The 27,115-nt window shown below is 44.7% G+C and overlaps 2 protein-coding genes across 7 annotated transcripts in view; one reads left to right on the top strand and one right to left on the bottom strand.

The window, feature by feature from the left end:
* TPPP3 (tubulin polymerization promoting protein family member 3) overlaps positions 1-27,115 on the top strand; it is a 202,740-nt gene that overhangs the window by 43,499 nt on the left and 132,126 nt on the right. The window lies entirely within an intron of this gene.
* The window catches only part of PLEKHG4 (pleckstrin homology and RhoGEF domain containing G4), an 85,382-nt gene that overhangs the window by 29,634 nt on the left and 28,633 nt on the right, over positions 1-27,115 (bottom strand). For all 6 annotated transcript variants that reach the window (XM_059481231.1, XM_059481232.1, XM_059481233.1 and 3 more), the window contains 6 exons: positions 23,843-23,966; positions 22,703-22,796; positions 17,601-17,687; positions 15,724-15,840; positions 13,447-13,545; positions 12,403-12,551 (listed from right to left, as the gene is read on the bottom strand). In XM_059481231.1, coding sequence (XP_059337214.1) covers positions 12,403-12,551; positions 13,447-13,545; positions 15,724-15,840; positions 17,601-17,687; positions 22,703-22,796; positions 23,843-23,966 — 670 coding nt within the window. The remainder of the gene's footprint in view (positions 1-12,402; positions 12,552-13,446; positions 13,546-15,723; positions 15,841-17,600; positions 17,688-22,702; positions 22,797-23,842; positions 23,967-27,115) is intronic.

Genomic DNA, 27,115 nt, shown 5'->3' with positions numbered 1-27,115 from the left:
TCCTTACAAGATTTACCATATTTCTCACACTTTCAGCTTTTCATAAACACAGATCATTGCATCAATGGATTTTCACAAAACACAGGGCCAAGCAATTTCAGCGTCTAAAACCACCATTTGCATTTAATTAAGTAAATAAGCCACCACTAGTAAGCAAATCTCTCCTGAGTGACAACAACAATATTAAGTGCCTGATGCCCCACTTACTGTCAGGATTTCCGCCAGCCAAACAAATATGCAAAGTGTACAACAACTCAGTGCCAGGAGAAATCAGATTTTACAGTGTTGTGCTGAAGAGATTCACAGACTGAGCTCCTTACCTCCCACGGGCAGCCATGCTGACCAAAGCCCAGCAGGCAACACCAGGAGGCACTCTCCCTGCCAGCCTGCCCACAGCACACAGGCAAGCATGGAGGGGGTCAGGATGCAGCCCAGTGCCTTCACATGCTGCAACCACGGTCTTGGTTAGATGATGAGTATTAGCAAACTCCTTTTAGATGTGTGCCACACCTCTCCAGCACAGGCTTGGGTGAATCACAGATGGGATCCAGGAGACAGAAGAGCATTCAAACTTATTCTTCTTGTATTTATTTTGCTTCTAGAGTTCCCCTCCTACAATTATGGGCTCAAGAGACAGCTACAAGAAAACACTACAGCCTCCTTCAGCTGTGCTCTACACTGGCATGTTCAGTTGCCTGGTAATCTCTTGTACTCACCCTAAACCAATTTTCATCTCATTGTCTTACAACCTTCTGACTTATTAGAGTGTGGCTTTTTTATCATATTATTAAAATTATCTAAAGCATTGGCAAAATAGGTAGCTAATACTGCTAATGGAATATAATGCAAACCAATTCAGTATACATGCTTATTTCTGTCTGGGTTTACAGGCAGACTTGAACCTATGAAATGCAACTGAATGTGAGTGTTTAGTAGCAGCAACCCTGCAGTTTTAATTGACACGAGGTAGCGCCATAGGTCTGGACAAGCAGCTCTGCATAGCAGAAATCCACATTATTTTTCCATTCAGAATTCCACCCAGTGTGCAACAGCCAACTTCTCAAACCTCAGGCTCTTAGATACTTTTGTTTTTCCTCTTTGAAATGCCATTAGACTGAATGAATTTCTCCAAAGTGCAGCCAAAAATACCCGAATAGTTTCTGGACTAAGATCAGTGCTACTGCGGTACAGAGCAGACAGGTTCTCTACAGAGAATCTGCAGGCTTCAATGGAAACATCCAAGCTGTAGTGCTGCTCTGGCATTTCCCAAAACTGCCATAAACAAACCGTGATGATATGAGCCTTCTGTTTTGTAATCCTTTCCTATGGACAGACCCAGATCCAACCCAGGAGACTCACAGCAGCAGAGTCAGAATCATTGTCCAAGCTGAGCTCTGGAAAGTGTTTACAGAGCAGGTTGTGGAGGCCAGTTCCTGTCAGCAGCAGCGACACAGCTGGGACAGCTAATGAGAAACAGTTTGGACGATGGCTGCAAGTTAAATTTGGCAACACCATTAATGCTGCTCGGTGTCGTGCAGCAGAGCGTATCTGTCATGTCCCATTTTCTAAGTCTCCAGCACACTGATGGCCAGACAGGCAGACACCCTTTGGCCTCTCTCCCACAGGGCTGAATTCCCTGCTGGCATGAATGCTCTCATCCACTCAGGAAATGGATACAGCAAACACTCTTCCTCCCGCTGGCACAGACAATCAGCACCTATAACTTTAGGCATTCCAGGCTGCTATATGCAAACCTTTTCCATTACCCCCTCACGAGGCAAAATATTTTTCAAACCTTTCCCTGAGCTTCCATGGAAATCACTTTGGTGTTGATGCTACTTCTTTGATGGCACTCATCAGCAAGCCAGACTGACCTGCTAGACCTTTCTGTAATAGGAGTCCTTATGTCCACCCAAGCCAGTGACAAAGCCAGCATCCACGGCTTCAGCACTTAATGTGGTATTGTCAGATGGCAACCTGATGACACAGGGACCTGAGACAAGGGCTCCAGCTCTAGCATTGCCTGACCTAGCACAGAGTATGATCTGATCAGGGGATGGGAGCCAGGGAATCCCACTCTGCCCCTTTCCATACTCGACAGAGGAAACAAGCCCCCCCATTGTAAGTCTGAGCAGTTTTCCTTGACAGGAGTCAGTAGCAACTTGGGCTGCAAGGCCTAACAAATGCTACAGATTCTAGCAGAGCAGATTGCACATTTCCCAAAGGCACAAAACACAGGCTTCCCTGAAGACAACACTGCAACTATGGGCAGGAAAAAAATCACCCTCAAGGTAGAGGAAGAGGAAGTGATTATAAAAAAAGGCTAAAAAACCCCACATTTCAAGGTTTTTTAAACCAGAAATAGGTGTACCATAAAGTCACTGTGTAAAGGGGCTAATTCACTGAGCCACTGTGGAAAAGACCAGTCTCTTGGAGACTACTTGAGACCAGTGCTGGCCTTAAGGCCAGCAAAACCCTCCAGGTTAGGTTCAAAACTGCAGCAATCAAGTACTCCTGCTGGCCCACCAACCACAGTCCAAGGAACCCATTTCAGGAGAAGGAGCTTAAGTGAACTTCTTGATGTCCATCTAAATGATTGAGAAAAATCCACCCCAAACAACAATTCTGGCCCCACACATTGCCTCTACATGAGTTATCCTGCCTCAGAAGATCTCAATGCAACCAAGCCTTTATGTACATTTTCAGAAGGTGGAAGGGAGCTCCAGTTTAGAAGTGAGCCCTTTGCCCCACTGGATGTAATCATAAAATACATGTCTCAGTAAATAATGTGGCAGCTACAGATGTACAGAATCTACATACATATGCACATCAGTCTCTGTCTCAGCTGATACAATGGTACTAAAAGTGACATCCTGTTACTGAAGACATACACAGAAAACCTCTGCTTTATTGATCCATAAGCATCTCAAACTTACCTGAAGTCAATCTAAGATGCATTTGGAAGTTTATGCTATAAGCAGGGACTAGACAGAGAATTCAGTTCAGAAGAAGGCTGGAAATTTACTCTTATCAGTAATTTGGGCTGTTTGGGGATATACAAGCCAAAATCCCTTACTCTTGTCATTTAAAGGACTTTTTTCCCTCTGTGAATGCTTGCAGCAGTCTATTGATGCCCTTATCAGCCACAATTCAACACTTTAAGGCTGCCCCTTCTCATGGTCCTGCCAATGGTTTCCTGAGTGACTGCAAACAACATGCACAGAAAAAATATTTCCAAACAGCTCCTCTGGGCTCAGAGGCCCCAGACAACTTCAGGTGTGGCCTTACACCATTCCTGCTCCTCTGTGAGTTCCTCCAGCACCTCAGCTCTTTGTTTCAAGGACCAGCCACACTGTTTTCACATGTTCTGCCTCGCTTGGCAGGCATTCATTAAACCCTCAATGTCTAGTTGTTGGTCTTCTGTTGCATCTCCAAGGTAACTCCATTCATATGTTGTCAGCCCCTGACAGTTCACTTTTACCAGCTGGACAGGCTCTCTGACTAACATCCATCTTTTACTCTCTTACACAGAGGAAAATATAAGCCTTTCTATCTGTAGTATAAAGTAGGTAGGCAAACTGAGCCCAACAAAGAAATCACTCACAGTCCATGGGAAAGTTTGGTTTTTTCACTTGGGCACTTCAGTGCTCACAGAGAGGATCCACTGGGCATTAAGCCTGTTCTCCCAAACTTCTGTACATCTGTTTATCTATTTACACACACACACCCCCCCATTTGCTGATCTAGATCTTAAAAACTTCCTAAATGATTTCCAGTACACTAGTAAACGCCACAATATCCTGAAACAGGGAGTTTTATGGGGAAACTGATACTTCACACAAATATCTATTTCTTTTTCAGCTTCAGACTGAGAAGTTTTTAATTCCTGTCCTTCAGTGCCTTCACAGCAGCTTGGAGTAAACAAACCTAATATTGAAAATTTGGTTGAAGAAAAAAGTGACTTCCATCCTGGCACACAAAGAAAACACCTGGCTGTTAAAGACTTTAAAGATATTTTAATAGTGGCCTGTGCAACTCTGAGCACAAAAGGCAGAGTTCTTTGAAGTCAGTGGAAAGTCTCAGCTCAGATTTGTGTGGATGCAGTGCAATTTCCCTCAATATGGGAGCGTGGTATTAAGAGTCTTTCACTACATTCTTCCATGGTCAAATCATCAAAAGTAATTTTGCAATAGTGCAGAGTCAATATAATTTATAGCAAAAAGGAGTAGCTTGATGTCAGTTTATGTTTCCCCAAATCCTGTTTTCATTGGGCAATTATCATTTCAGTGGAAAAGGTTCCAAATGTCTTCAGCTTTCTGGAGAAGTGCCAAGCTGTTGTATAATGGTAGGGTAATTTTAAACCTATAATTTAGAAAGACCATTTCTGTCTAAGTCCATTCTTCAAAAAAAGCCAGCCTTGGAGAGTTACACTTTAGTTTTCAAAGTAAAATACCTGTTTTGTTTTCAAAAAATAGATGGCCACAGAAGAAGCTTCCAGCAGAGTCACAAAAGCAGGTGCTCCCTGCACCATGCCTGCCAATGTCAGTGAGATGCAAACAGGAGAGCACAGGGAAGGGAGCAGCAGGACCATCACCATTCTGCACCTTCCTGTCTGCCCCTTCAGGAACTGCTTTGGCAATCAGCAAGAACAGCAGATCTAACAAAAGGGCTGAAACCAAGAGTTCATCCTCTGACCAGCCTTGGTCAATTTTAAAATGGCAAAAATTCATGGATGGAAGGAAATACAACATGCTGGTAGTGTATTTGATGGGGTTTGGGCAAGAATAGGGCAGCTAACTTGTCCTAGGAAAATCAGATATCCTTAATCTGATTTGTTCTGTAATTTAGAAGAAACACAGTCAGATGTTACAATATTAGCCTCATCTATTCTTCCACTCTCTTGGTGCTGAACTTCCCTTGTGGATGTCCAGGTTTTAGAATAAAATGAATAGGATCTGGAAATTAGGAGGTTTAAAGGATGGATTAGCCCAAGGACATCACCCAGATCATGTGTGCTGATACCCTAGCTACAAATCACTTCAAACATCCTGAGCAATGCTTCTGGAAGAAATCCTTCCAGGTCTGCAGGGACAGTGCTGTGTGCCTGAGGGATGTTTTGCAGGATGAGAAATGTCATTCTTGGTCATTACTGCATTTTGGTAGCAACCTACATAAGTGCCATGTTTATAATGATCCCATGAAAGGAGGTCAACTTCCAATGCACAGTCCTGCTCTCTGAACTGAGAGCTTCACATGCAGCTGAGGTTAAAATTCAAACTAGCCATGTGAAGCTAAAGCAGATACGGCTAAATAAATATGACTAATTATTCTCTGCAGCACACAAATAGCCATGGTGGTTTCAATTCCCTGATTGAAGTACCTGAGGAACTGGGTACATTTTTTAGAACCCTGAAGTGTCCTTGCAAAGGCACAGAGGTGAAACACCAAATCTGCAGTTTCCTGTGGGATGGCTGTTCCCAGTGGATCTGGCTGAGACCACAGACCTGGCTGAATCCCTCCTCACAAGGTTACCTGACCTGGGAGCCATCAATTAAAAACCATCCAATTAATAAAACACACTGGAGACCAGAACTGCCAAGAGAATTCTATTCTGGAGCTCAGTTCATTTAAATGTGTTTTTAGCAGAAATACACTCAGAAATCCCTTTAAAAGCCAAGGGATCAATGCACACAGTTAAACAAGTGTCCAAGCACAGTCCCAAGATGTGGCCTTTGTTTCTTTCTTCTGCCTGGCTTGCGTTCAGTTACAATAAAACTGTGTTCAGACTCTGGTTGATTTCAAATCCCAGTAAGATCCATAAAACTGACTGGCAAAAAAGCATTATAATAAATCCCAAACCAACAAGTAGCCTGCTTATGGGGACAGTTCCCAGTGCAGTGGAGCCTTGGATAGATTTGGAAACACCATTCTGGGAACACTGAGCCTCAAGATGTGGTTTTCTACCAGCTGTAAACAATTTCTACCTCCAAACCTTGTCTAATGTACATTAACCTGCTTATGTTTATACTTTATATCCTGGTCAAATGCACCAGTCTGAGAGCTGTGTTCCTGAAGCTGAGACCACCAGGCTTTCAAGATGTCCTGCTCAAATACATACACACTTCATTTAAAGCCATATCCCTATTTCACTGATACATCCTTTTGCCCACTTTCAGGACTGTGATCCATATAATACTAGGAACTGTGCTATTAACCAACCCAGCAACAGAAGTATCTATTCCAACACAGTTATATAAAAAATGGTGCTTGTGGGATAGCCTGGGCTAAGGCAGGAATGTCAGGCAGTTCAGCTAACATCCTATACTGGAAACTTTTTGCAATTTTTTTCCATAATATTTTTAAACAGATAAAGCACAGTGTGTCATTAGTTACCTAATGCCCTGTTGGCATGACAAGCACTGCAAACAAAAACAAGCAAAACTGGAGTCTTCTGGGTAAATTCTCACTGAATCCAAGAAGATTTAGAACACAAGCAGAAAATGAAAAACAGAAAGAGAGCTGAGGGGAATCATCTATAAAAAGCCCAAGAGGACAATGAAAACTTACCTAGACAGAACTCTGCAATCTTTTAGCTCTCTGCAAATGCCACAACTGACGTCCCACAGCACTTCATGCACTCAGAATGTCAACAGCCCCAGCTCCACTCTCCTTTATGTGCGGAGCAGCGAGATTTGTTTAATGGGAGCCCAAGTGCTTTTTACCAGGCTAAAACCACCACGCCAACAGAGGGAACAGGTTAGACTGTAACCAAAATGAATACCAAGTAGCACAGCGTGTGTTTGGGTAGAAATGTCCCTGTGCTCCTCCCTCTACCTGACACAAACAAATAAGGCCCAGGAAGAGCACTGCCACCCATGCTCGGCCAAAGGCTTGCTGCTCATCAGCACCTTCTGTGTCACCAGCAACAGCACAGAGGCCTCTCATGGCAGCCTCTGAGGTCAGAATTCAAGCACACTTTTTTATTTGGCTTCAAAGGTATACTGAGTACACACCTTGTCCTGAGGTTTTAGGATTGGGTCCACAGGAGGAACACGGAAAGGACCCTGCAATGAAAGGTGCCTCTCACAGATCACGTTAGGAGGGTGCACTGTGGCAAGTGGTAGCATGAGAGGATCCCAAAGCTCCCAGAGAGGAATGAAGACGGGCAGGCACCAGCTCAACTGCCATCAGTGAGAGGGACACAAGAATTAGCATCTTGTGAAGCATGTACAAACACACAGAGCCACAGCAGACACACATCTCTAAAGCAGAAAGGGGATGGCAGAAGACAATAATGCCTCCAGGATTTCCCAGTGTAAGTTGCCTGGCTATGACCACCAGCCTGTGGCAGCAGCAGGCAGTTGGACAGTGCACACGCTGTACCTTACAAACCAAGCAGTCCAGCCCTCTCAGTCTGCCCAAACTGGGACTCACACACCAGACACCTGTCTCCCCCCTTGATCCACATTTTGCATGGTCAGCTTAGTCTGACTCTGACCCAAGCTCCAGACAGTGCTGTGCAGTCCCTCAGCAAGGGCAGAGAGCCTGCACCTTATCCAGGTTTACTTCCACCACAGGAGACCCAGAGTCTCAGTGGTGTGTGTGGAAGCCAGAACATGAACTATGGAGGCATTTAGCTGTAAGATCACCCTCTCTGTCACTGTAATTGAGTCAGGTCCAGCACCAGGAACCTGGCAGCTCAGGAAATCTGCTCTGTACTGTCCATTCCCTCTGCTCAGCTCAGGTCCCCACCCAGGGCTTCCAACTAGATCACCAAGCCACACTAAAAATAGCCAGCTCACAAAACCAGCTCTTGGCTCTAGCCACTCCACCCTCAAAATACAGAGACTAACTATACTGCCTTCTGCAAACAAAGGAGAATTCACTCCTCCATCTATTTATAAGCTGCTTATTCACAGCTTGTAAGCACAGATTCTTTTCAGATGAGGAACTTGGGGGAAGAGATTAAGCTTATTCTGGTTCCCTGGTGCACAGAGCCAAACACTCAACACGATCATTCCTTCACCATCTGAGGTTTTTCTCCTTTCACCTTTCACCTCTAGCCTTGGGAATATCTTGCCCATCCCCATGCAGATCATGACACCATCCCACTCCCATGCCATGGTGAGAACACTGTGGTAGAGCCAGGCAGGTGCATTCTGGTTAAAAACCATCTGTATATTAATAGAAAATGGTTATACCTTGGCTATACCTTCTTTACTCTACTTGTGACTCATAACACATCTGCAGGATGAAAGGGATTCACTGGACACTTGTCTAAGCACACGTTTCCAGCTCTTGGCTATGCAGGAAGAGCAGCAATAATGGGAACAACAGTGAGAAACACCTGGCTAAAGACCAGGTTAAAAGGGTCCTGGGCTTTGCTGCCCAGCCCCAGCCTCACTTCAGCAAGAGCTCCCACTGCTGCTGCCTGGCTTCTGGCAGCTTCTCTGACATTGCCATCAGAAACTGTAAGTTTTTGACATCCACTACACAAGCAGCAATAAATTAATCCACTTTTCACAGCTGGCTCAGTGAGTTGCCTGCAGGTTAGCTGATCACTACACTAGATAGCCAGAAGCCAAAGCTACACCTGCTAACCAACTCTATGTACCTTATTAAAACAACTCTGGTTATTAAAAAATTCCTCTTTGAAAGTGCAAAAAGAAGTATTAACAGCATTGAAGTGATGGAGGTCTCTGTGTCATGTGGCCACACTTACCAAAAGGAACTTCAGCTAGGCTAACAGCTCTGCATTTCAATCCCCAGAAAGACTGGGACAGCAAAACCTCAAAGAGTTCAGCTAACAGACCTGGAGAAGCACTGAGCCTTCAGTGCAGGGGATGGTGTGAAGGCAAATGTGCTGGCTTTAAATCTACCAACAGTGAGCAAGTGGCAATGCCACCTCCAGCAGTCCCCAGGCACCTCTGGGTGGCCAGCCCTACCATTACAGCACCTAAAGAGGTGCCACAAAGATACACTGGCTCATGAGTGCCACACCCACACCAACCCCAGGACAAATTCAGCCGGGTCTTGCTGGAGGTGGGAGATCTCAGAGGGAGCAGCTGAGCACACCACAGCCCCATATCCAACTCCCTGCAATGAGCTGCCTGCAGGATGTGTATTCTGGAAACTGAGCTCCTCCTTCCTAAACTGGGAAAAGGCAGAGCTCCAAACAGCCTGCTTGGAGAAGACTCTTTCCTGTTGTGGACAAGCAGCTGGATGGGCAAGGCTATTTTCTGCAGTGGTACTTGCTGGAGAAAGGAGTATGAAGGCCCTTGGTCAGCTCACAATGGGAGCAGTTACTGCTCAAAGCCACTGCTGTGGTGTCACAGCATCTCAGGATGAGACCATCCAGGAAAGACTCCCAAAGCTCTTAAATCATCTGCTAGAGAAACAAATGGATGGAGCACAACACATCCCTCCTGCATGCCCACATCTCTGATGGAATGAGTTCAACTTTTGCAGGAAAAAAAGCTGGCAGTGTGGCACTGGCTTAGCAAAGCCTCACAAATCCCAGGTCAGAGCTGAGCAGCAATGAGATCCCACTGCTCTGTGCCACAAACACTCCAAAGGGCACCTGTGCTCTCCAGGAGGGCAGAGCACACAGAGAAGGCTCCACAACCAATCCCACAAGAAGAGTTTAATTACTAGAGAAAAACTAAAACAATTCTTGTTTACTGTGTGCTCTTGAAAGGTATTTGGCAGATAACATCTGACTGCACGGAGTACATGCCTGCTTCCTTGCCTGTTTTAACTTATTGTCTCCAACCTGTGGTCAGGCATTTTCAGAAGGGTTCATCCATCTCTATTCTTACCAGCTCCTGGTGTTCTTTTTCCACATGAAACCACAAAATAGCAAGAAAGACTTCTGTGACAGCTAGAAAAATATATTGCCTAAAAAAACCCCAAGTCAATCCCTTGCTTGGTTAATCCTAAGGTGAAGGTGCAGATGGGCTTGTCATCTCTATTCTTAAAAAAAAAAAAAATAACAAGTTAACTTTAGTTCTCCACTTGTAGTTGGCATATTTTAATTAAGTGGAGCCAAAAGTCCAGAAAACTGCTCTTCAAACTGTCTTCTGTATTTATATGTAATTCATGCACATTCAGACAGTCACCTGTTCACAACTGGCCTCAATTTATGACTAAGAAGTCCTGGCAGTCAGGATTATTTTATCAGACTTTTGTACCACAAGAGACAATAAAAAACAACAACGGGACACGTGATAGACAAAAGAGCCAAAGGTGACTTAGAAGAGTAAAGCCATTTGACTTGCTTTTGTAAATAATTTATTTCAAGTATTGGGAGAATGGGTGTGGAATTAGGCTGCTAAGCACTGATCAAGATTTTACAATTCAAAGTTCAGAGCAGCAGTGCCACAAGCCCTGCTGAGTGCACACACAAAGGGAGTTCTGTTCCATTTTCACACATCACCAGTTGGAAATCAAATATTGGACCTACATACATCACCAGCCACTCCATGCTAGCTTAGCTGGCCAGCTGCAATATTTTGTCTCTATCCTGCTTTGATCATATCTATTAAAGAAGCCTTTGAAAATCATAATCTTTAGAGTATTAGCAGAACTTAGAACCTTTAATATCTGCACATCAGATAGGAAAGAAGGAGTAAGTGCAAAGTCATGGAGGACTGAAAACCAACCGTGCCTTAAACAGAGTTCTCTAGCCAAGTGATAGAGCCCTTTTCCCCATTTGAAGGGATCCTGAAACAAAGAAGAGTGGACTTCTTTAGTCCTCTGCCCCAAGTTAGATGAAAATTTAAATACTGCATGGATTTTAGTTTCTGCAACTACTCCACAGCCTAGAAAATAATAACTTTCTCCTGCTATATTCAGTTATGCTCCTTAGGCTGGAGACAGTCACATATATTTGAGCCATGGCATACAGTCTCTCTTCACAGTGGCACAGAACGAATATAACCTGAATTAGGCAGAGAATATGCTACACAGCTTCAGCATGCACTCAAACACCGTACAATCAAAGAATTCTGTGTGTATCCTCCACCCCTGCCCTTGCTAAAGTAATCAAAGCAGTAAATTATCCTTAGGGGCTCTGTCAGATCAGGTTTCAAAGTTGATAATTTCCTGCACAAAAACACAGGCTTAGCTTAAAACCAAAACAAAACATTAAACTCATGCACATTTTCCCATTCTCCTAGGACTCTAAAGTTGCTGTGTTACTTAAAATAAAATAATAATAAAAAACTAAACAAAGCACAAACCCCCACATTATTGTGCTTCTCATGTCATGTGAGAATGAAAAGATTATACTGTAGCAATTCAATCCAAAATTGCATCAAGATTACTTCACCAGTTCAGCAAGAGAACTGTGTCTGCATAGTCTGCCAGAGCTTCTGACAGGAGCCACAGCAAGCAGGGAACAGAAACAGTTACACAGCCTGCCCTCATGCTCCTCTCTCTGCACCAAAATGTGGATCCTCTTCTTCCAGTGACAGGCAGCAACTTGCACTGTCATGCACTTGCTGGATTTTAAAAGAGAAATGTTTTTTTCACAGTGTTTGGTTGAGATACTCCATAACTACTTTGTTATCTTCTCTGGATTCCCTCCCTTCAAACCTCCCAGCTTGTGATGGCAACATGGAATTGAACCAGAGCAAGGCTGTGGGTGCATGGAGCTATTCCACACCACCCTGCCACCCCCTGTGCCCTCACCTGCACCCACATGCCAGTGCTTATCTCACACTGGGCTGCAAGCTCCTGGCTGCAAAGGCTGCCTTTCTACCTTGCTGTTTGCACAGCACATAGCACAGAGGCCTTCCCATGCTGATAGGCTTCAGGTGCTTTAGCAGCACAAACACAAGTTGTGCAATGCCCTGGGGATGTCAAACAGCTGGGCTCTCTCAGTCCCAGCTTCTCATACCGACCCCACAAATGGGCAGTGAGCATTTGTTTGTGCAAACTGCACCAATGTGCCAGGAGATCAGAGCCTGCCTCAGCCAGCAAACATTCTCCCAGCTAAGGTCCCTGGAAATCCCCTTGCACAAGGAGTGCCTTAGGAAATCACACAGTGATAATGGCCTGCACCTAAACATTCATCACTGCTATCATCAATTAAGGCTTGTGTTCTACAGGTACCCAAAATACCCACTTCTCTCTCCACTACAGAAGATAAGTCTGATTTGGCTTGAAAAAGGAAGTTGAACCATCTAAGTGAATTCACCTGGACTAGTGTTTGGACTGGGGAAGAAGCAATGAAGATAAGAGTAAAATCAATTACATTTTTCACTTTTACTGTTTTTAACATAACTCCTTGCTACACAAAGCTGTTCTCCAGCCTGCACAAATGATGGGACACCTCAGGGAGACTCCCAGCACCTGATTTCTGCTCATCCCCATCTCCTCTTCTCCCATCTGGGGGCTCACCTGTAGTCCTGGGTGAGGGTGACACAGGACGCCTCCTTCCCCAGTCTGGCGAGGAGCGCTCCACCCTCCTGCTGCACCCTGACCAAACTTGCATCTTCAAGAACATTCTTCATCAACTGCCTTGAATTCCTCAGCAGCACAGCTGCATCCTGGAGGGATCACAAGAGTGAGGTGAGCAGATATTGCAACCTACAGGCAATGAGGGAACAGGCAAAAACCAGAACCTAAACCAAAACACACCAGGTGAAACCACATCTCACTGGGCCCACTCCAGGAAAAGGGGATGTTGGATCCCATAGCTGTTTCTCTCCAGCCTGGTAAGTCTAAAGTGATAAACAGTGCTCTTTATACTGATACCTTCTCCACCAGGCTAAAATTGTGACCCAATTCCCATCATTGTTCTTCCATTCATTTGCTGGGCATAGAAAAAATAGCTTTCCAGCCTTGCTTCCCAGTCATCTTTAGCTGCTACTGTTCTGGGAGCCTGGATCTGCATGGCTCCAAGCCTTGGGACAAGGTGCACATGAAGGGTTTGTGGAGGTACAGATGTGCAGGAAAGCCACTACCATATCCTCCATCATTTACTACTGGCACCCTCAGTGAGAGCTGGCAGCAATTCCCTACCATGTCAGGGGTACAGCAGCTTCTCAAGAAGAGAAATAGAAGGTTTGTGACCACATAGGCTTGGTCTTTGTCTCTTCGTCCCTTCCCCTTCTTGCCCACCTCCAAACTTTGCCCACACCCAAGTTTGTATCAGCTACAGAGCTCTGGAGCTGCTGAGAATGCACCCCAATGCTGGAGCAAGCACCCATCAGCAACAAGCCCAGCTGGAAACATCTCCTGGGTGACTCTGAGGAATCAGACAATCAGCTTCCAAACCCACTGAAGCCTCTATCCCTTCATTTGGATTAGCTTCTACTACTGTTGGGAAACCCTGCTACTATAGATTGCAAATTCAAAGCTACAGCTTTTCTGCAGCTGTCCAGCCTCGTGCTCCCTTCTGCCTCAGGTCCACCCCTGATCCAAAGTGAGTGACATGCTTACCTCAGCCTTTCTTGGTAATTTTGTGGATTCCACTTTATTAATAGCTCCCTGAAGGAAGGCACAAACGCCCTGGCATTGTTGCAGCAAGTATTCCAGCTTCTACAAGAAGAAAAGACCAAGGCAGAGATTATTGTCCCATGGCTGACAGGAAAGGTCTTCTGAGCTTGCAGAAGCTTCAGAGTACAAAAATCAAGAGAGGATCAAACACATTAATCTAAGGGTTCAATTATATCATTCAGTGAGACTGTATCAGCAAAGAGAAGCCCATAAGAAGCTTCAGCTGCATCACACTAGACCAAGGCCTCTATGCAGACCTTAGAAACTTGCATACTCATGGCTTGGATGGGTCATGCTTTACAGAAAAAAAAGCAAAAAACAGTCCACTTATGTCTCACATTCTTCCATTAGCATTTCTTGTAACTTTCCATGATGATGAATCACACTGCATAAATTTCAGAGAAACAAAACATAAAACAAGTACTTGGAATTCTTCTACTTTAAGTAATTTCTCCTCATATTAAAAGTAGTGTAAATTAAAGATTAGGAAACTGGAAAGCTTCCAAAATTAAGAACCTTAACCTATGGACAAATTTGAAATCCTTCCGCTCTCCAGGGTGGGGGGGAAGCAGCAAACAAAAAAAAGTCCAAACATTTCATAAGGGTTTGTGAGGCACTATTTTTTAGAAAAGTTAATGATATAAAGCCTGAATACTGCCAGATGCCACCCTCTAGCCACTAAAATCAAGAGAAGGGAGAAGCAGTTATTCCAAAATAACTGTGCTTAAAACAAAACAAAAAAGCAGCTGTTTGAATCTTTACTGAATTGAACTCCCTCCTCCCCTGGAGTGCTGGAACACCGCCAGCAGTGACAGATTAGCAGGCAGGATGCAGGTGAGATCACCAAGACAGGAAATAAATGCTGTTTGCCACATAGCTGCAGAGCTAAAGGAGCTGAGCACACGGGTCATTATCACACACAGTATAAACAGGCATTCCATACAGAATGATTCCCATATTAACTCCCTTTGGTAATGTTTTACATGCCAAGACAAGAAATAGCCTGATATTATGCTGCTTCCTTCATGAATTACCCTTCTGCACACACAGAGCACCTCAGCTCTCAAGGTATTCTCAACTCTGTCCATTAAACTAATCCGTCACTTCTTGCAAAGTTTCTCTGCTTCCACATTGCCAAATAAACTTCAACTTCTCCAAGTCAATCCTGGGCACCAAGATTAGGCCTCTGTACCTCTACTGCATCAGCACAGGTTCATACAAGTACTTTCAGATGTAAGTTGGAAAAAATAAGTTAACATTTGGCACATGCCAAGGCTATCTTCTGAAGCCTGCCACCAGCACCACAGTGGTGCTATCTGTGACATCTTAATCGTGGCACTCTGGGTGGCAAGGTCAGAGCCAAAAGACCACTGGATCCTCTGGAAGCTGAGGTGACCATTCTGTCAACCACCAGGGTCAGCAAACTCAATGTAAAGACAGCCAGCTTGTGTGCAGGTTTACAGAGATTTAATTCTGTCTAGTGTTAGTGTGCCAAATAACTCAATAGAGCTTTTAAAGATTCAACAGGCACATGGTTGACAGCACTCAGCCCCCCCCCACAGCACAAGTGCACACAGAGTGGGTATTGGTACCATGGATGCCACCCCTGCAGGCTTCTGGCAGTCTGCACATATCCTGCTGCTTGCAAGTAAAAGATATTCCTAGAAGAAGAATTCTGAACTGATTATCCAAAACTTCCAAGTCTCACTCATGCAAGGACTGCAGATATTACCAAGGAGATAACAGCTTGATCTGGGGTCTTGCTCCAAAATCAAAAAGCTTTAATTTGTTATTAGGGTCAAGTTCTTCATCATTAGTTCAATGACAACATGATTCTAACACCTTCTGCTGAGATTAGTTTCAGATGTCTGTCTTCCTGTCTAACTCAAGAGCCACTTGTGTACCACAAGACAGGATTCCATTTCAGATTTGACCATATTTTGAAGGCAAGAAAGAATAGAAAGAATTGATGCAGCTCAAGCAAATGAGCAAAAACCTAAAACTTCAGCTCATGCAGTCATGCCAAGAGACCACAGTGTGTACCCATCTTATGAAGACAGTATTAGCATTTTTTTGATACCAGAGATTCATTTGCATTCACAGCTTTACAGGAAAATTGTCTTTTAATGCTTATAGGTTCAGCTGTTGACAGGTTCCTGTTGTTCCCATCTGTCACCATGGCACTCTCAGACCCCAGAGCACACAGGACACCGTACTCACCCTGCGGAAGCTCAGCCAGCTCTGGTGGCAGTATGGGAAGGTCCCTTCCAGCTCCAGAGGCAGCTGGGAGCTGTCTATGTGTTTATGGAGGGATTTCATGGAGGTGAGAAGTTCAAACTGCACAGGAATAGAAAGGAAAAGAAAAAAACTCACTTGTATTAGGGTATGAGTGCTGGAGGAAGAGGGGAAGGTTAACAAAAGGCAGAATCTATTATTTCTTTATCTGTCTTGCACAGAGCACAGCATGCAGTGTGTAGCTGCAATATCACTACATTATGAAGGGGAAAAAAAAAACCAACAAAAATTCAATCTTAGAGCAGCTTGTTAAACAGCTCAGTGGGCAAACCCTGAAGGAATGCAGGCCACAACACGCTGTTTCACCAGGCAGAACATCTGTGATGGAAGTCTGGCAGCAGCCAGCCTTCTCCAGAGCCAGCACCTCCTGGTGTAAGCAGAGCAACTCCCTCGAATGTTCCCACAGTTGTGCTGCGATTTGCATCTGTTTAGAGAATCTGGGAGGTTAAATCCAGCCCCCAGGTTCCCCATCTCACTTCCTACAAAAGAGTCTAACAGAGCAGTCTCTGCCCTGCCCTCAACTCTCCACTCATCACAGCAGCTATTTGCTCCAAGAGTTTCTTGGAGCTTGGCACAGGTAACTTGCCCTCTCCATGTCTGCAGGACCTCAGAACATTTCTACACTCACCAGAGCAACAAGTGCTCCTGCAGGTACATGGAAGCCAGCCCAGACACAAACTCAGGTGCAGACATTTAACTCCCACACACACACAGTGTGAAGTTTCTACCTCCTTACAAGATTATGATGATGCTTCCAATTCCTCCTGCATGCCCATGTGTTTATTAGCCTTTCCTCTGTTTCCTCCTACACTCTTTGTGTTTGTTCAATGTGTTTAATGTCTTCTGTAGCTCTCCTTGCATGCACATGCCTGCAGCCCCCATTCTGACTCCAAATTCTTCCACTGGGGGGAAAAAGGAAATGGACTAATAGCATTTGTTATTCTTTAGCCTTTGGGGACACCACACCACATGCACAGCAAACCTGACACCTGTCACAACAGCTTCATTCACAGGAGCCTAAAGGGAGCTCCTGGTCTACTCTGACACCTACAGAGCTTCATCAGGCACAGAATTCTTGTAGCTTGCAACAGTCTTGGAGCACAGGAAGAGGATTAAGATGAAGTCTGCTCACCACAGCATGGCTGGGAGCCTACATTTCTTATACAGCTATAGAATGCCCAGACAGTTTTACTTGTAGTGGGGGAGTTCAGTGATGTTGTGGTAACTTTCCCTCCTCTTGGTTTTTCCAGAAATATCAGCTATAAAGGGACCTCACACAAATGTCCATCTCATCTTCCCCTTCCAGAAGTCTCTCAGGCACTGGCAGCAGCAGGTATGAGAAGAAACAGAGGAGATGCAAAATCCAGGAAAGCAAGAGGCACCTTCAGAGGTGGAGTTCAGGATTTAGCATAATGTGATCTCTTCCTGACCACGCATTTCCCCCTTGTTAATGGGAGAACATGAAAAGCATCCCTAGCTAATTGTGCAGGGCTCCTCCAAACAGTTATCCCTGTTCCCAACAAACCCCCTGGGTTCTGAGAGCAGACTGACGTCATTGTGGTGCAAATGTCACTGATGGGCGTGGCAATAAACAGCGGGACAGGGATCTGTTCAGCTACAGAAACACTACAAGCCAATAAATACCACACCCCTGGAGACCACAGCCACAAAACACAGAGTATACCTACAGAAATTTCATGTGAGAATGAACATACATCAATGACAGGGAATTTGCTGTCTGGAGAGTTAAATAAAGGATATCAGGAGTGGCCAAGCAAAGCCCAGATAAATGGTTCCATTACCTGCCCTGCTGGTGGCTTCTCCATCCGAAAAGTCAGATCTTTTTCAACCAGAAGCAGAACTCCATGAATACAGTGAGGATCCATCTCCTACAACAGAACAGAGCACAAATCCATTAGTGATCTGCCTTGGATACTAAGGAAAATGTACCACATCAGGTTCATACACAAGTTTGCAATTTATCCTTCAAAAGCATCTACAAAGCCTGGAAGGCAGTCACCAGAAATCAAGGAAGGTCTACAGAGTACCAAGGTGATGTCTTGAAGGTAGTTTGCTTCAGATCAACTAGTCCTGCAATATTTAAGGAAGCAATGGAAAAGGTCAGATGTTGGCTGTACTAAAGAAGCTCTGCCTTCTGCACATGGAAGTGAATCAGGGAAAAAAAAAAACCAAAACAGAACTTAAAAAAAAAATCTAAACCAAAACCCATGTTCTTTGTCCAAGTTTTTTCCTGATAACTTTCCTGGTCACTTCACCTAACTGAAAGGAAGTGGCTTTCCCCCCTCCACCCCCAACCCAGTGCCAAAAACATCATCTTGTCTCTACTTACTGCCAATTTACAGTCAAGTACTTGCATCCTGTTTCTACTGTAAACTGACAGAAATTCCAAATACAAGGGATGTTTGCAGCTGTAATTCAAACTCAGTGCTCCAGGAGCAGCTCTTCCATTATAGAAGCATTCTACAGGGAAGTGAGAAGCAGGCAGAGCGAGCAACAGTAGGAAGAGGGAAGCATGGCAGAAAGATCCAGACCATGGAGACAGGACTCCCTACATGTGTGATGCCTGGACCAGGAAAGCAAGGAGAAGAGCCATTAAAGCTGTTGTGCCACATGATTAAACAAAAGCCATCTCATTTTGATGTCTCCTGTGCAGTCTTTGCTTCTGCAAAGATCTCAGGAATTGTCAAGCAACAAATCCTTTGTGGTGTTGCTGGAGCTGGAAGGAACTTGGCACACAGCAGGTCACAACAGCAAAGGAAACTTGTTTAAATAAGCAGCTCCAGCAGTGAGCAGGGTTAAACATCTGCCAGGAGCAGCAGAGCCAGAGTACAGAGAGAAGTGGACTAACAGAGACTGAATGACCTAACCTGACACTGGGCCCAGTTCAGCACTTAAAAAACAAGGCAAACACAAGGAGCCCAAAGTCTGCAAGTGAAAGTAGCAGCAGAGATCCCAGAAGAGAGGAAAAAGGCCTTTCTCTCATCCAGTCCTAAAATATGATCCTTTTATACAGACAGTAAAAAAATCCCAACTGAAACATCTTCCAAAACCATGAGAGGTTTCTAAATTGTCCAGTTCTCCAGTGAATGATTCACACTTTCACTGTTATTTGAACACTGATTAAAAGGCCAAAAAGGATTTATTACATAATTAGACTGCATTAGGTAAATACTGAAGAGAGGATGGGGAGATATTACAGCTGTATCACCAGCTCTGAATTTATCTGCTAGAAAGCACTGAAGGAAGAAGACTGGACACAACTTCAAGACTGCTGATGGTACTAAACAAATTTTTCTTACACAATCCCTCTTCTATGCCAACAGTCACAAGATGTGCAATAGGAGTGAGGGATAAAGGTAGAGATGGTGTAACAAGAGGTTACCACAATAGCCAAAACACTCATTTGTTTGTTACTCCTGAAAATAGAAACTGAAAAACCATTCACAAATAAAGCTGTCAAGGGAAAAGTTCAAGGTTTTCCAACTCAATAAGAAATTGTATTTCCAAAGAAATCAAGTACTTTTCACCACAGTTTTAAATTTAAACAGCTGAAGATAAGTCAGTCTCCTCTATCACTGATGGAGCAATCCAAAGACTGAAACAGTTTACCGGGAGCATCTCAGGAGACAAGCAGAGCTGGGAACAGCAGGATGCCACTTGAGGAAGCTTCCCTGCAGCTTTATGCACAATCTCTTACCATGTCTGCTAACAAAACCAACTTTATGGAACCAAAGAAACAAGAGTTTCATACATGTAAGTGAACTCTTCACCTCCCAAAACAGGTATAGTTTTGACACCATAGAATAGAGGGACATCAACAGGAGTTCAGAAAGCACCAGGGTAACTACAGAGCATTTTATTATTATTCCTTTTAAAGAGAATTAGATCTTTTTTCCAATGTTTCTCAGACTGAAGTTCCAGTTTTCTGGCTTCCTGCCCCAAATGGAAACCCATGGCCAGACTTAACAACACTGGCACAGTCTGAAGCACAGGCTGCCAGGAATGTTTGCACAGAGGGGAGAGTCCCCAGACACCTCAGTCAGCCTCTAAGTGACCACTCCAATGGAGTAGCAGGGGTTCCTTGTCTTTAAGGCGAGAACAAGTTCCTCTGCACTTCTGCACTAAGTGAGAATGCAAATACACCTCTTGAACAGAAAGGTTTGCACAGAACTTCTCTGCTTTCAAATGCTAAACTGATTCTTCCCAACCCAACACACAAACACAGCTGATTACAGGATTAAGCCTTCACACTGATATGGGAAATTCAAAAGAATCTCACTCTATTAAGACTCAGGCAGAGGGAAATCCCAGATACTTGCTCACTGAAGGCAGGGCACACATTCCACTCTCCATGCCCTGTCTGCTCACTGAGCAAGGGATCAGTCTAGGACTTCTGAGCAAAGTTCCTCTTAAGAGCCACCCTCCACAGCACAGAGCTTACTTGTGACAACCTGTAACCAAACGTTACACCATTTATCCTGCAAAACTCCTTGCTCCAAAGCATCATTACACAGTTTCCCACAGGAACAAGCCTGATCTATTACTGCAACATGCACGCACTGTGCACTTCCCTTCACCTCTGCACAGAGCTGCCAGAGTTCCTCCTGCTTCTTCCTGAGATAACTCTGCAGCTCTTTTTATTCTGCCCCACTCCCTCTCCTCTGGCTGCTGTCTGGGACAAAAAGATTTCCCAGCCACCCAATATTCTAAAAAGAAGGGGAAAAATTATTGCAGAATACAACTGGCCCTACCCTGAAGGCAGAGAGGACAAGCTCCCACCAGTTTACCAGGTGGTTCTGGACAGAGCAATTGACAGACTCCCAGTGCTGTAGGGAAAACTAACCTGCAAACACCCAAAGTTGCCTACTAGCACTTAATTCCAAACATGCATTCATTCTGGAAAGATGGAGAAATGGAAGAAAGATTTCCTGAGGCTGACATATCCTGACCCAGGAATCTTTGCTTCCCAGGAGTCCCTCTAGGTTTAACAGACCCCAGCAGGAAGGGACTCTGCAATAGGGCATCTCATCTGTGCTTCCCCACTGTGAAGCAGTGCTTCCCACTGCTGGGTTAAGAGGAAAACAGCCACTCAGAATTGAATAAACAGTGCTGGAACTCAACATTAAACAGATTCCAGCACATTATCATAGCAGGCTTCACAGAAACTATGTAAGTAAAATCCTCTACAAGGGGAGTGGTGGACAGCAGAGAAATGAGTCCTAGAGCCAGTCTGCCAGAGACAAGAGACACTGAGATGTGAAAGGGATTTAGAAAGGACCCCAAGGAGGTGATCTGCACTGTGACATTAGAGGACAACATACAGTCTGTGCCTCAGTGCAGTCACTGGCCAAGCTAATCCTGCTGCACTCCAGAATATTTAGCTTGCCTCACTGAAGTTACACTCAGTTTTCTGTATTACTCTACCCCTGTCCCAGAGCAGAGGACAACATTGCCATGGGATTACAGAGTAAATGCTGAGGATTTTACTGGGGCCAGGGATTATTGTGCCATAACTAGGTGATGAGCTACCTGAACAGGTCTCCTTTACAGAGTCTTCAGAAGAGCCAGTGTAAGGATCAAAAACCCACAAGCAGAGTAATCAGCCTTTGTAAACAGTCAGAGTAACCAGTCACTGTTACCTAGAGCACACACTTATGTCCAGCAATCTGTCTTGCAGCACATTAAACTCCGTTAAGTAACTGTTGCACCACCCTGATAAGGAGGTGCTCAGAGCCAAACAGCCATCACAGCACAGCAAAAAGCTTTCCCCCTCCCTCGTTTCAGAGGGGAAACTTAAGGTTAAAATGGCATCATTACCATGCTTGTATGAGAATTGAGACAGCCAGAACATGTTACTGATTTCCAAATCAGGCAACTAAGACTGCCATGCAACTTACATGGACAGTGAAATGCTCAAAAGCTTTAGCAAGCCCACTGCCATGTGGGCACAGCATAAAAGAGAACGTGTTCGCTTGTTACCTCTGCAGAACTGAGCAGGGCACAGATTACTCCTTCACCACAGAGAATGAGCACTCTGATAGAGCTCACAGCTCCACCCAGCCCAGGAAGCAGGAGGACAGACCTCTGAGTCAGACTCAACTCTCAGATGTGGCACTGAAGCACATAAACCACAGACATCAGCTTCATTAAAACATTGGCCTGTTCCAGTTTGCAGAGATTGAGTCCTAAGAGACCTAAGCTCTGATTTAAAAGGAACACCTGCTTAAACAAGATTAGTCACAGCTACAACCCATCATCTCCCTGTCTTTCTAAGAGCAGCAGATAGTTTCTGTTTGGGGGGGGGGGGGGGGCAACACAATCCACTGGCTTCCCAAGTGACTGATATGAAAGCCTCTGACCTGAAGCAATATAGAGTTACAGCACATCCGATTCTAATCATTCACTGACAGCCACATCAACAGCTGCACGTGCTTTTCCACCTGGCATGGCAAGCAGTGTCCTTCCCTTCCCATGACAGCAGCAGAGGCCTCTCTCCCTCCCTTCTCTGTGGCAAGCAACAATCCCTGCACATTCCCCAATTCCACACAGCCCCTCAGTGCAGGGGACAACAACTCCAAGCAAGATAATTCATGACAGCATTGAGACTTGGGTATGGGCTGCTCTCAGCACTGAGATGAAAGCAAATTTGGAGGGGTGGGGAGGGGTGTTCTCCCCTAACTCAGACTGGCTTAGGTTTTTTGCTTTGTCTGCAGTCTGGCAAGTCCAGGTCATCATCCTAAAGCAGGGCTGGGTGCCTATCTCCACCTCCCAAAGCCAACTGAAAACTAGGTGGCAGATGGAGACATAAGCAGCAGATGGAGATGTAACATCCAACCATGGCAGCAAGGCAGGCAGGGCTCCTCTGCCCAGGCTCGAGGCTCACCTGCAACGCGCTGAACGCCTTGAAGAGAGCAGGGACGGGAGAACAGCGACGAGCATCCACAAGAACGGTCAGACCCAAAGCCTGACACTCTGGTCTGCAAGGACAAAGATAAAAAGGTCACCTTTGTCACCAATGAAAATTAACAAGACTATAGAAACAGAACCTGTAGTCATGGCAGGGTGAAAAACACTTATGGCTTTATAATAACAGGAACTAATTTGCCACCTTCTCCTAAACAAAATATATACACAGAAACCACCAAATAATTGTTGTTTTTACCTTTGCAATATGATTCTATGATTTCTACCCAATTTCCCATTTCTCCTGTTCCTAGAATATGTGTCACTGATGGCAAAGGTCCTGATGCCCACTGGATAATCCACACAGGAAAACCAATTCTTAATAACTGTGTTCAGAGACAAGCTTGGTTTCAGCCTCACTGTTTCAGGAGAGCAGCCAATGCCTACCTCATCTAGAATCAGATCTGAATGGAGAAGCATAAGAAACAAAGCATGAGTTTCTCATGGATTAAGCCTGCTCCCCTTATTAATGGTTTAAAGGCCTCAAATAAATCATTATCAGAGTTGCTTTACCTCTTCTTATTTAATCATACACAAGTGAAAAATAGTGATGAGCTGGGAAAGAAAAGTCTGTCATAGTGAAAGGAAGACAAGATCCAGCAAACTCCAGCCTGCAGACACAGGCTTTTTTCAGCCACACATTAGGCAGCCTCTCAACCCTTACAGATCCTCCCTCCCTCTCAGCTTGGAGGCCTAGCCCTAAAATATCATGTCACAACACTATCACAGAGCTGCTGCATGACTGCCCCATGATAACTCCTAAATCCTATTTTCTGAACTAATGAAGGATAGCAAGAATGGCTTGGATTCATGGCAACACATGAAAACATTCAGTACATACCCAATTATATCACACCACGTGCACACAGCATATACAGAACAGGCAAAGTGCTTGCTGAACAAGCAGGAGATTCCCAGCTGTGTCATTTCAGAACTGTCTGGACCAAGTTCCTAGGCCAATAAAATCAACCTCCTTCCATTCCTGCCTCAATTCCCACCTCCAGGAAAGGCAAAGCAGACAGGGCAGCAGCTGCCCTGTCAGCCCAAGAGCACCACAAACCTTGGGATGCTGTGCAAGTACAGAAGAAGGCGCACAAGCTCAGTGGTGTTGCAGTGGGGATTTAACCAGGCCGTGCTCCTTGCTGTTATTATGGCCACTGCACGCCCCGATTTGTCTCTGGTACCTGTAAAAAGAGGGGGTTGGAAATAATGTTATTCAACAGAGCCTGGTTCCAGCTCTGCATGCATCATATTCTCCCACTAAGACCCCACTACCTTCCTGGAAATCCTGCACAGAACTCAATATAGTGTATGTTGCAGATGGTAGGAGGCTATAAACACACTCCCAAAGTACCCAAATGCTGCCCCAGAATTAAGCAGATGAGCTCAGCTTGTCTCTCTCATGGTAGTATTAAATTTGTACTGCTATCTTCCACCCAAACAGATGCTCCTCATAAATATGGCTGAAGTTGCCTAACAATAATCTAGAGAAAAGCAGAAATCTCATAAATTCAAGATACAGAATCTCACTTCACATCGCTGTCAGATGAGAGAATGCAGACAGGTCTGCAGAACATGCACTATGTTAGGAGAGTAGGCACATGCTGCAGGCTGAGCCCAGAATGTACCCAGGCAGCTCCTGCAAGCAGAGCCCTGGAGCAGGAGCCCAGAGCTGCTCCTCAGAGGCTGCAGAGAGGACAGTCCAGGAGCACACCCCTGCCTGCCCACAGCTCTGACAAAGGACACAGGCAGTGCCAGGCTTTCATTAGGTGCAGAGCTTGCTCAGTGCCCAGGTAACAGATACAGCACGGTATGGGCAACCCAGCTGAGTTGTGATACACTCAAGAAGGAGAAATCCTCTGCTTCAGTTAGTCAGGAAGGACAATGCTTCCCTGCCACCCATTTTCTAGAAGTCCAAGTCACAGCTTATCACAGGAGAAGGACCTAACAGTGCCAGCTTTGGGATTATGTCCAGCCTCCTCTCCAGATGCAAAAGCAGGATAAAGAGCAGGTGGACACAGCTCTGTGGAAAGCCAGAGCTGCTTCTGAGACTCCAAATCAGGCAATACCTGCAGAGAGCCTGCTCAAGTAACTGGGAAAATAAATTATTTGGGGAACAGGAGGGACAACACCTCTTCTGTGTGAAAAGTAATTCACAAGAACAGGAGCCATTTCCTGTTATACAAACAGTATAAGAAAGATGTGGAGTGGGCAGAAATCCCAAGCACAAGACAAAAGCAGAGACTTAGAGAAATCTGCTTCTTTCTCTCCTTAACTCTGTTCCTACCACAGGAGATACTGTCCTGGACCACCTCTCTCCCCCACCCCAGGGACAAGCATGAGAGCTGTCAGGTAAAACAGACACAGATGGACAGGCAGAAGCATGGAAAGCTGCCCCAGTGTCATCTCCATCTGTCACTTGGACATGACTTGAGTAAGGGCCACAGACACAGATGGACACCACTTTGAAGCAGGACTTTCTGTCTCCCAGGGACCAAAACTGTGACAGAGGCTTTCTCCTGCTAACAAAAATCTTTCATCATCAGTGTGAGTCAGGAGGACTTCTATTACTCCTGAAGTACTGTAGCCTGGATGCTGCATAATCAAAGAGATGGAAAGAAATTAGAAAAAGCTCATTAATATAATTTGTTTCATAAGCTAAGGGGACCATCACAAAATAAATAAAAAAAAAAGTCCTTAATTACTAGAAAAATGGCTCAATAAAAGCTTTTTAATTTTGAAGCAACATCTACTGTCCATCAAGCAGATTGGGCATCACCAAAATTTGATTAAACCTTGAACTTCCACCTAGTAGTCTGGGAATTGCCTGACCAGGTCAAAAAAGCAACCAGAGCCACCAGGGCTAGGTGTTCAACAGTGGCATAATCCAAAACTGAAACTATCCTGGAAGTTTCAGCTAACTACATCAGCTACTAATTTACTACTTAGCTCTTATTTACCATTCATTATAAAAGTTATTCCTTCTAATGTAATTACTGTATCATTATCACTGACTAACATAAAGCATTGAGTGGTCAGTACATTCCCTCAGGTGTGAGGATTGCCCACTGAAACCCCAAAGAGGCAGAGAGGTCATTCAAATCTGATAGTGCTTTTACAGGAAACATAATTCCTTCCTTAGAGAAAAATTTGCTTGGAAGCAGTATCAAACCCAATCCTTGCTTCTTGTGGACATTTGATATCCCTCCATCATATATTCAAATGTTTTTGTCTCATTTAACATTGGTACATTATGAGAGGAATCTGTGACAAAGGGAGCATTAGGTAACATGGTGAGGCTCCTGAAACAGCATGGACTGACAGCTTCTCTCAAAGACTCTCTCTACTCCTGTAACTTTTTGGGCTGTTATATACAGCATCAAAGTGTCCAAACTGACCAGCAGACCAGAAGATTAAAAATCCTCCTTTGGAATTTGTTGTAACAATTCATCTCCTAATGCAAAGCTACATGTATGAATGTACCATTACTCTGCCCTGCCCTTGGTTTTCCATTTCATCTTCTTCCAGAAACTGGAAAAGTTTTAACTCCCTTCTTCCTTCCTGGCACAAAGGTGATTTCACCTCTTTCTCAATCATCCTATGAGATAAACAACCTTCTAGTCTCTTGTTGTAAAACACCCAGTTTAGTAACAAGAAAGGGCTGTAACCCTTCTCTGCACCACCTCTAATATTTACCATTTTCTTTTACAATACAGCCCAAACTATTTCAGAGGTAAAAAAAATCTGTATTTTCATTGGTCTAGTTGTCTCCTCCCCTTTACACAAGTGAGGTCAAAATGGGTCTTGCAGAGCCAGCACCACCTGGGAGATGCCTGTGCTGCCTTTCTGCTCTCCCTCCCTACTCCTCCACACTGCACAGTCTGCCTGACCTCTTCTCTGAGGTTGGGCTCTCTGCCCAATTTTCAACTCATACATGGCCCCAGAGCTGATCAAATGCAGCTCCTCCTGCCCCACATTGAACAACCCTCTGCTGGCTCTGAAAGGACAAGCCCACAGGGGCTCCTTACACAGAGCTGCCAAATGCTGCTTCTCACTAGAGAGGTAGCTCTTACTTCCTCTGCTTTACTTCATGTTTGGTTAAACACAAAGACGTCTTGTGTGGGCCCTGTACACCAAGCAACCCTGACTGCTCTGTCCAACAGCCTCAGCTTTGTTCACCCCTCTGCCAGTATTCATCCCATGCAGAAATTTTATCTGCAGCTATTTGATACTCATTGCTCTATCAGATGCAAACACTGAATAACATTTGACCTACATCTTGATTCTGGCAGAATAATTCTGGGAAGTTCTCCCTTGATAGCTTACAGGTTTT

This window comes from Ammospiza nelsoni, chromosome 13 (genome assembly GCF_027579445.1).
Source record: "Ammospiza nelsoni isolate bAmmNel1 chromosome 13, bAmmNel1.pri, whole genome shotgun sequence".
Classification (NCBI taxonomy): Eukaryota; Metazoa; Chordata; class Aves; order Passeriformes; family Passerellidae; genus Ammospiza; species Ammospiza nelsoni.
The sequence above is the reverse complement of the archived record's forward strand: the minus strand, read 5'-3'. Positions and strand labels throughout refer to the sequence as shown.